The sequence below is a fragment of the Eurypyga helias genome, unplaced genomic scaffold, assembly GCF_000690775.1.
Source record: "Eurypyga helias isolate BGI_N326 unplaced genomic scaffold, ASM69077v1 scaffold41303, whole genome shotgun sequence".
Classification (NCBI taxonomy): Eukaryota; Metazoa; Chordata; class Aves; order Eurypygiformes; family Eurypygidae; genus Eurypyga; species Eurypyga helias.
The window spans coordinates 375-10,799 of record NW_010242574.1 but is presented as its reverse complement, the minus strand read 5'-3'; the positions used below and the strand labels follow the sequence as shown (position 1 = coordinate 10,799).

Below are 10,425 nucleotides of genomic sequence, written 5' to 3'. Positions count from 1 at the left end.
AGAACAGGCTCTCTGCACAGTATTCACAAATGCTGCATTGGATCCATCGGCACAGGCCAGAGGGAGGAAGAAGGGGAAAGCAAGGATGGGAAGATGAGAGGTCCCAACCAGCTATTGAGGTATCAGTGGAAGGAGTTCTCTGAAGTGGGCTGCTCGAGCAGAAAGAGGCCAGTGGCTAAAGGAGTTAAATACACAGGGTCTGTCCTCCCCTGAAGAGCAGCTGGGCTCCAGCATCGTGTGCTCACCCCTGCAGCCAGCACTGCCCTCCTCTCCATAAGCCCCATCCCAACCCTGCCCCCCAGGAGTCTCCTACAGAGGGGCCATGACCTTACAATGCAGAATTCTGTGAACCCCCGTGAGAGAGGCAGAGCGACAGAGACAGGGAGAGAGAAGCAACCAAATCCAGCAGAGAAAAAGAGGGAAAAAAAAGAGAGCGCCTCCCCACCCAGATTCCCCAGCACCCCCTCTCCGGCTCCCCACCGTCCCACCTCTCCTCTCCACCTGCGACTCCACCAGACACCCACGCACACGCACGCACGCACACACATGCACGGCAGATGCCAGCCTGCCTGTCGCCAGGGTCGTAGCAGTGAGGGCACAAGGCGAGGGGGGGCGAAGCGGACAGAGCTGCAACCGAAGGCGTGAAGGAGAGGTGCAGGGCGCTCCCCCACCCCACCCGCGCTCTGGCGCCTTGGGAAAGCGCTCACCGCCGGTGATGAGAGAGCCAAGCAAGCTCCAGCCGCCTTCCCTGAGACAGCCTGAGTGCCAGAGCGGTGCCGCCACCAGCGCTGCCCTCGCAGGGTCTGCAGCCCACCAGTGACCGGGAGGGGAGGGTGAGATTTTGCGTGAGCAGCAAGCAGGCGGTTTGGCTGGGGGAGAGGAGGGGAAAAGAGTCTACAAGCAGAGGACACGAACGTACAAGCTGGGTGGTTTGTACCGTCCTTTCTTGCGCTTTCTCTTTTGACCCTTCCCCTTTCCTCGCTTTGATTTTCTGGAAGAAAAACAAAAAAAAAAAAAACAGAGAAAGAGAGAGAGAAGGAAAGAAAGGGAGAGCGGGAGAGAAAATGGAAGAAAATGCAAGGAAGAAGAGGGGAGGGCGGGAAAAAAAAATACAGCCATGTGCCTTGCTGGGAGCGGGAAGCACATGAGGCAGGAGTGGAGGGCAAGTCCCGGGGCCGAAGCACAGATCTCCACCTCGCACACACATCCACCGGCACCCTGCGCCCCTGCCAGCACCGCGACCAGCCTGCCCACAGCCACGCCGAGGTCGGGGAACCCGGCAGAGACCACCTCCAGCAGGGCTGCTGCCAGCAGGGCGGATCGGCTGGAGCCTCGGAGGGGTGGCAGGGATGGGGCAGGGGTGAGAGGGAAGGGACAGAAAGCTTCGTGAAAGCATCACGCAACCGCAGCGAGTGCAGACAACCGTTCCAGGTGACAGGCGCAGACGCACGCTGGCTGGCAAGAAGCAACCTGGGCCAAGGAGCTCTCCTCAGGGAAAAGGGAAGCGCTCTGACTGGAGGTTCTGCCCGGCACTGGGGCTAGGAGGGCGCAGCCGGGCTTCCACAGCTCTACTGCGGGGCTGGTGGCAATCCTGCCAGGGGGTGGGAACAAAGGGGGCCTGGCCATAGCACCCCACAAGCAAGAGAAGCGGTGCTGTGCAGAGAGGGCCACCTACTCCTCCTGCCTGTGTCCAGGAGACCTCGCTGCAAGTCTGCTAACATCCCTCTGGCAGCCTTTTTGAAAGAGGGAGGGCCTGACTTAGTTATGACACACAGGAGATAACCAGCCAGCACCTTTCCGATCTTCCCTCCTTTCCACATGGATCTGCCAGGCAGATGACCGGATGGAGCCAAGGCACTGACTCCCTTTGGAAAAATTCACCAGGTGCTCCCAACTCTTGGGCAAGGGCTGGGATGTGTGGCCTGGTCACTAACCATGGATCCTGAGGGGCCAGGGAGAGCAAAGGGAGGGAGGGAGGCTGGAGCCTGGCTGCTCCTTGAGCCACGTTCGCACAGGACCAGAGGAGAGCCATGCAAGGAGAAGGCCTGAGGCCAAGCACCAGGGCTTGTCGGGCAAGTGAGCCCCGGCACTGTGGCAGCTCAGTGAAGGCTCCCTCGTTCCCGGGCGCAGCCCGCCTCGGGAGGGAGCTGTCAAGGGGACGGGGACAGAAAGGAAAGCACCACAGGTGTTTCTTAGGCCCTGTTCAAGTCGTCTCACTGGAACAAGTGTCAGAGCATCAGCCCGCTCCCAGCCTCTGCCCTACATGCCAGGAGTCACGGGGAGGCGGTGAGGGGAGGAAAATCGACCTGAAGGGAGGAGAGGGGCACCAATATAACAGGACTTTCGATCCAGTGCAAATCAAAGCACACCAATCTCTCCCATCCCTTCCCTTCCTTCCCCGGGGAGTGCAGAACCAGCAAAGAGCAGGCAAAGTGCTGTTAGAAGAGGAAAGAGAACACAACACAGTCCGGGCTGGCTGGTGCACCCACACCCCATCCTCACCAGAGCTCACGCAGACCCAACTCTCGCACACCTTCAAACCACAGAGCCACGCAGACCGACCGTCCCCGCCACGGCCCTGCACAGAGAGGAGTGTTGGCTGCATGCGGCCCGATGCGGCCAGGAGCAGGTTTCCAGGGGAAGGAGGAGAGGCTGGAAGGCAGCTAGAAATACACAGCCACCAGGAGAGGGGTGAAAGAAGTTCTCTCACTCTCCCACTTGCTCTCTCTGTCTCTGTTTCAGCCTCGTCTCCCAGTATTGGTCCCCTTCCTCTCCAACTCCACACCTCTCAATGGCGGAGTCGCTACCCCAGCCACGTGCGGTCCAGCTGACCCTCTCGCCCAGAGAGGTCACTCTTTCTTTTCGATGTTTCACATTTTGCTATCGTCCCTGAGACTACTGCAGGACGACAGCTTATTTCTCTACTTGCCACAACCTTTTTACTTTGGGGAGGAAGGAAAGGGAAGGTTGTGCCTTAACCTCCTTCTGGTCACCAGAGAAAATCCATCAGATTGAAAAAAAAAAAACCTCTCATGAAAGCCTCCACCAAGACCCAGCTAGGATATCCACCTCCCTTTACACCCGCCCGGTCCCCCACCCAACCAAAACCAACGTCACATCTTGCACAGCCTCAGTCCTGCCTCCACGAGGCCTCTATTGCCACCTCTCCCTGTAGCCAGCAGAGTTCCTACCCAAGCTGCTGTGAAAGAAGCCAGCAAGTACTCACTCAAGCAGCAAGAAAAAAAAATTAATAATAAAGAAAGGCAGTGATTTGCAGCAACCAGAAACACCCCAGGAAGAGGGAAGGGAGAATGGGGGCTGCACCTTGAATCCATTCTGGTAGGACACACACGACGGGACTTCCCTGACTCGGGATAAAGCATTAGGAATGACTGCCATGGCTGTGGGTCATGCAAGCTCCAGGTCTGGGGTATGAAGGAAGGACCATCAGATCTGGGTTTCTGTGCCCACCTGGAACGGATTCAGAGTGTCGCCCCATGCACTACCATATGCCAAATCCAAAAACACCTTCTCAAAGTGAGCATCTCCAACCAAAGAAAAGGGCTAGGGGCAGTGAGGAGAGGAAACGCCAACCAACCACCAAAAGAGAAAAGGAGGAAAAGCTTGTCACTTACTTTTCTTGTTTGTTTTTGACATCTTTCTTTGGTCTGTGGGGGAAGAGAGAACAAAGGCCTCATTAGAAGGGAGCTTACTGCATATGCTTCCAGCATTGTCCCCAGTTCCCACCAAGTCCAGGGAAGGACACGTACAGGTGGCATTGCAGGATGCCCACCGCACAGGTTACGTGGACCTTCTCAGAGCGTTTGCTCTCCTGCTGCACCTTGCTGGCAGCCAGTGCCAGAAGACCCCAGGCTGCTGGCTGGCATGGTCCACCTGTGATATCTAGAGATGGAGGAGCCTCGCCAGCAAAGGACTTCCTTCCCCTGGCTCAGCCTTCCCACCGCAAGCCAACTGAGGAAACTGCAGAAACCTCTGGACAACAGTCCCAACCCAACGGCAGAAAAAAGAAAGGCTCAGAGTAAGTTTATTGCAAGAGGAACCAGTGCTGCTCCATTCTCACCTGCAGTCACATTTACTGTGCTGTAAGAAGCTCATGTGCGCTATGTGCTGACTCTGATGGGGTTTAATTCTCATGATCTGGAATGAAAGAAACAGAGAGGGTCACTGCCCATTCACTATTTATACTCACAGCTCCAAATCAGTCCGCTGCGCGGCAAAGCATTTGCACCCCAGGTGCTCCTGGGAAAGGCATGGCAGAGTTTGAGCTGGCTTCGAGGCCCCATTCTCCCCGTCAGGGAAGGCCTTTGATCACAAGCAAGCGGCAACACCAGGCTCGTGCCAAAGCTCTGTTTGCTCATGCATGCAAGGTGCCAGCACTCGTGGACTGCCTTGGAGACAGGCATGGGAGAGGGCGTAACGCCGTGGCAAGGTTCTCACTGAGCCGTCCCTGGTCCATGCTACAGAGACATAATGGAGCATCCAGCCTGCTCTCGCACAGAGGCACGCTTCAGCCTAACGCAAAGGCCCAAAGCAAAAAGCTCCACATCCGACTCCTTTTCCCTAAGCCACTGCTCCTTCCCGAGTATGTCTCAGTTTCTCAGTGACTCAGCACACAAAAGAAATCTGGTGCTCTGGGCTTAAACCAGCCCCGCAGAGCCAGGTACTGCCCACCCCCACCCATCCCAGGTGCCTCCAGGGAAATGACATGGGAAGTTGTACATGTATTGCCGGTCTCCCGACCCAGAGCCTGGCTGGACCACTAGCTCTATCACTTGCACCTGAGATCTGCCCAAGTGCCTCTGGCCCTCCACGGGCATGTGGGCACACCAGCCAAAAACTGGCATTCAGCAAGGAACGGTAGGAACAAACCCATCCTTAGCTACACCATGCTAGTAGGCTCTGGCCCAGGCTGGAGCTACAAGTGGAAAAGCAGTATGGGGAACCACGGAAGGGCACAGACAGGTTCTCCGTCGAAGTTCAAACACAAGTAAAAAGAGCTTGCTGATAATCATAGTCCTGCGTCTCAAACACATCAAAAAGCGATGGCAGTACTTCCAGTGGCCGTTCAAGAGACTAAGGGACAGAAGTAAGTGAGGGAGCTATGGGTTAAGGGCAACGGGCACCAGCACCATTACGGATACAAGCTGGGATCCAGGCTGGCTGACAAGGACAGCCAAGAACCTCTTCAAAGCAGAGTTTGCATCTTCCCCATGTGCCCAGCCTTTGCTATCAGGGCCATCTCTGTCTCTTCCAAGGAGCGAATTCCACAGCCTCCAAACAAAGGAGGAGGATGCCCAGGGGCAGAAAGGCTTTCCCACTTGACACTGAAGCCTGAGTGTCTCTTAGAGCCCCTTTGCACCCCTGCTGTGCCAATGCAGCTAATGACCCAAATCCCCTGCTCTGTTGGTAAAGGCTGACCTCACGTGCCCTCCAGGAGAGAGCACAGACAGGCTTTCCCCTTTCCCACTCCTCAGCTGCCTTCCGAGCAACAGCTGCCTGGAGCAAGGGCCCAAGGAATACCTTCTCTGGGGCCTCTGAGATAACAGCATCAGAGATGCTCCTTTGCATTCTCCTTTGCAGAAATGCTCCTTTGCATGCTCCTGGCTACTGTATTTGGGCACTGGCGAGGTCAGAGCCAAAAAAAACCATTCTCCTCTTAGCCTTAAACAGAGATGGGCAACTCATCTTTTAACCCTGCATGGTGTAATGCTGGGCACAAGGGTCAGGGGAGAGGTGAGCCCTCCTGATCCAACAATCTCCAGTTCCCTGGGGTTGGCTGCCCTTCCTCCGAATCAGCTGGGAGCTGGGACTGTGATGGTTGACTTGCTTCCTCCACCCAAGCATGCCAGCTCGCAGACTGGGCCCTCACCTCCATCGTGACGTTGTACACATCCACAGGGACACATTCTAGGCCCTCATCGCCGCAGCAACCCGCACATCTCATCAGAGGCACACAGGATGGCTTGAATATGTACTCCACCTCATCAGGGTACTCCTGGAAAATATCCACCAGGGTCTCAATTGTCCTGCAGAAGCTGCGCTCGTAGACTTCCAGGAATTTGATAACTAAAAGGAGGAACGGAGGGAATAAGTTAATGCAAGCTTAGCTCAAGAACGTCTAGTGCTTTGCCCCTTAAAATGAGCCAGACGGTTGCAACACATCTACCCTATGCTCTTCACTAACAGTCTTGCAGGCCTAAGTCCTTTGTCCCTGCCCTACACACACCAAACCAAGTGGGGAAGAGAAAGAGACAATCTCTTCCTACCACTGCTTCAGGACAGAGACAACATGTGAGTGTCTCACTATTTGCCTTCCTGGCACTATGAGGCGTCCCATAGGTGCTTCCTGCCCAAACCCCTTCTCCACTACCCACCCCACACTGTTGGATACGCTGCCACTAAGCATATTAGCTCAGCTAAAAAGCATCTGAGGCTGCTGCAGATGCGATACACTATGGACTAAGGCCTGTCCCCTGTTCTCCTTTTACCCCCTTTCAAAACAGCCGGTGGATGCCCGGTGGGTTTCAGAAGACAAGGGAATGAGCCAGGAACACCCTTTCTACAGATCTCGGTGCAGAGGCACTTCTGAGAACGAGCAGAGGGTTCTGAACCACGCATATCTTCGCTCTTCCCATCAGCCTCCTCTTTTGCCCATCCACCTCAAAGCCCCGACAGCACCTGCCACGAGCCACAGCCTCCGTGTCTCCATGCTGACCGCTTCCCCAGACCAAGGAATCAAGCCACCCACTGCAAGACTCAAAGCAAGGCCACAGCATCCCCAGGATTAACCCAACAGTAGACCTGGCAACTGAACCCCAAGGAGGCAGTGCGGAGGGGGAGCCCAGTTGCCACTATCCCCTGCCTTCCCTACGCATGGAGCAAACACTAGCTGCTTGCGATCTGCACCGATTTCACAAGCGTTTCTCAATGTTTCCCGGTCTCTTGCCAAAGCTTCGTTTTGCTGCTTGGTCAAGGGTTGGAGAGATTTAAAGAGATGAGAGATAGGATAGATAAGTACACACGCACAAGACCCAGCTGCTAGTAGAGTTCTGCAAACAGCGAGTACCCGGAGCTCTCCAGGCCTCCTAGCTCTACCAGCACGCAGGCAAGGGAGGATGTCTCAAACGGAGCAGAGGATAAGAGTACGCACAAAGATATAGTACCTGCCTCATGCTGTTAGGCACTATAATGATCCACCTGTACAGTATGCAGAGTCCTACAGCACGGAGGTTGATAACTCGGAGTGATAAGCGCAAACTGCTTGCATCATGGAAAATCATGGTCTCCAGTAAGCGTTTCTGAAGTGCCCTGAACTTGTGACAAACTGGCATAAAGGTTACTTTGCCACAAAAATGCAAAAGCTGCAGGGCTCGGAGCGCACCGCCTGCAGTTAATTGCTGAAAGTTAATTCTAGGTCACGCAGAGCTGACAGTGCCGAGAGCGGGTGTAAGAGGGGAGGAGCTTCCACCCAAGTAGTCTGAAGTGTCACAGAGCGTGAGCAGCTATTAAAAGAGAAAGTGGCTTGTGAAAGGGAAATGTAGCCTGGCAGGCATGGACTGCTCGTTGGTATTCCTCGCCTAGAAGACAGCACGGTTCTGTTCCTTGTGCCTTCCCTTCCTCTTCCCGCCTCCCCCCCACTGCACTATGCTTCCTGCCCGTCCTCCTGCCTTGTCTGTGGCTACCTCCTTTTTCCCCTTCCCCCTCAGAGTGGCCTTAGCCACTGCCCGTGTTCCAACAAGTTGAACAATTTAATATGTGGGAAATTCTGCAGGCACAATGACAGCCACTGAACTGCACTGTTGATTATTCACGCTGTGCCAGCAGAAAGGATCTGGGAACTCTGGCAGCGAAGACGCAGTTCTGGATAAAAATGCTTACAGACCTACGTCAAGGGAGGGAGGGAAGAAAAGAGGGAGGGGAAACGGCAGTTACCTGTGCAGATCAAGTGCTGCTCACCACAGTAGCGTGGGGCATAAAGAAGCAGAAACCGAAAGAGAGTAGAAAACTGAAGCGAAACCGATTCACGTCGGCCACACTTTCCAAATGTTTGCGCTGCACAAGCAGCTGGATTACACCAGAGAATCGGGACTACAGACTGGCCACGGAAGAGCACATTCAACTCCTTTTGCAGGGGGTTTACTTTGCCAGCTGCACCCCCATGACTACACCTGAGATCTGGGAGATCTGACAGGACCAAATCCTTCCCGTAAAGGATCTGGGAGTTTTTGCCTTTAGCATATGATCATTTTCCAAAGTCTGAATCAGCCTCTGAAAAGGAAACGGGGATTCTTTCCGCAGCTGCCAGTCAGAACATCGCGCCACGAAGAGCACATTGCCTCGCCGGACGCAGAGCACTCCCACGGAGACCATGCAATGCTCCATAGTTCACCTGCACAGTTAGCACCCAAACCGGAGCGCGTGACTGAGGGACAGTCATCCTCACAGCAAAGTCCTGCCCCTGCTACCCTACCTACACTCACTCCTGTGTACCAGGAGTCACATTCCACACTCTGCCAGGCTGATTCAGTCTGTGCTCCCTTTCCATTGGTTGTGTCAGGGACGAAAGGAGGTCTGTCTTCAACGGGGAAACATAGGAAGGTCACTGAAGGACTAACACCACTCGGCCTGCTCCCTTCCTGCAATCTGGGCTTCAGCCCACATTAAAAGCTAATCCCACATCTAACCCACGCCCCTACCCTGAAAAAACACCTCCATATCTGAGTCAGAGGTTCTTCTTTCTGAATGGAGGGAGAAGTAAGGTTAAAACCCAGTCAGGGCCCACATTAACTCTTCAGGGCAGACATAGCCACAGCAGGCAGGATTAAGTCCAAATTTGGAGCAGCCAAGAGGGAACATGCTAGACTAGAAAAGGAGCAAGTCTGTGATCATTCTGCCTCCCTCCCGGTCAACGGCTTCGCAGCAATACAGACACACTGTTCTTTTAAAAATAAAAGTGCAGCCACAAGTGCTGGTGGTTTCCTTTATTTATACCAGAAAATCTTTTCTCGTGGAACAAACAAAGAGTGTTTGTCTGACTCCCCTACAACTTCCCGTGCCACAAAACATGTGGAAGGCTCTCTCGAGCACAAAAGGGTAGGGGCTGAAGCTAAAATTACAGTCTCCGACCTGAGCAAGTCCATCCCAAATAAAAACCTGTCATAGCTCAACATCTCAAGAGCAAGAACAAAAGGCCTGAAGACACAGAATCACCTTTCACCCCAACCCCAAAGCCCCCAAGAGCTTCAGTAGAAGGAACTACAGACTGTCCTTGTGGAACAGCTCTTCACAGAGGAGTCACTGAGGCACTGGGAGAGGACCTCCAAGGTCACATGGTAGGATAAAAGTAGAGCCAAGAAGGGAATGCCACGAGTCCTGATTTCTAGCTCACAGATCCATCTGCACCACAGAACCAGAAACGGCACCAAGGCAACAGCACCAAAGTCCCACCGCTCGCACTGCCAGACCGACTTCTCCCACGAGCCCATCAGCCTGCTTGTGACAGGGAATTAAACCCTGTTCAACTCTTCCTCTCCCCAGGAAGGCAGTCGGCCACCACAAATGGCACAGATGAGGACGCTACCTCTTCTCTACCAACAGCAGAGGACTGGTTACCAAAATAAGCCTCACAGCAGGCTCCATCTTGATCCCTCTGGAGTCATTGAACCTTCTTCTGTTGACTTCAGCAAGAGCAAGGGTCAGGCTCAACAGGCGGCAGCCCGCCAACAAATCAGAAATTTTGCCCATGCAAAATGGACACCTATCCCAAACACAGCCTGCTGCAAACCCCTGGTAACGCACATGCAGCCTGTCACACCAATAAAGTTACTGAAATCGAAATCCAGGGCGACAAAAAAAAAAAAGCCCACGCAGGCCCACACTGCTGCTGGAGCCCTCTGCTGACCTCCAGCTGGAATAACGCTGGAGGTCACAACCCACAGGGACCCTGCCAGAACCTCGCCAGACCCTGCCACACAGGGCGTGGTCTGCTCTGCGATGAAGGGATGGCATAAACGCAGGCAGGATGGTCTTAGAGCAGCTGATGATCACCTCAGCCTGTGGGCTCTAAAGCCCATGGCCCTTTTACCCCGCTTCCGAACCGAGGACCGCGGACAGAAAGAAACCCACCCCTGCCGCAGCGCTGCCCGCTCCTTTGGTCTACGTTTGCCCCACAAGCCAACAAGGACATTGCCGCAGCCTGGCCTTTGGGCAGCCAAAGCAACAGAAAAATCACTACAGCGGCAGCGGCACCTCCGCGTTCCCTCATCAGGCAACGGTCCCATCCGTCCTGGGCCTCCAGCCATGAACGAAGCACCTATCGGATCACACTGCTGTCCCCTGAATCTGCTCAGCCTGCAAACCGGAATAAAAGGGTGTATTTTTCAAGCCTGGCTCTGTACAGCGCTT

At 54.5% G+C, this 10,425-nt stretch overlaps 1 protein-coding gene across 1 annotated transcript in view; it reads right to left on the bottom strand.

Moving 5' to 3' along the window:
- VEGFA (vascular endothelial growth factor A) overlaps positions 1–6,087 on the bottom strand; it is a gene marked incomplete at its 5' end in the record, with an annotated part of 8,884 nt that extends 2,797 nt beyond the window's left edge. Inside the window, 4 exons of the mRNA XM_010149128.1 lie at positions 920–991; positions 3,636–3,668; positions 4,082–4,158; positions 5,891–6,087. Of these exons, the coding sequence (XP_010147430.1) occupies positions 920–991; positions 3,636–3,668; positions 4,082–4,158; positions 5,891–6,087 (379 nt within the window). The remainder of the gene's footprint in view (positions 1–919; positions 992–3,635; positions 3,669–4,081; positions 4,159–5,890) is intronic.
- Positions 6,088–10,425: the final 4,338 nt, after the last annotated feature.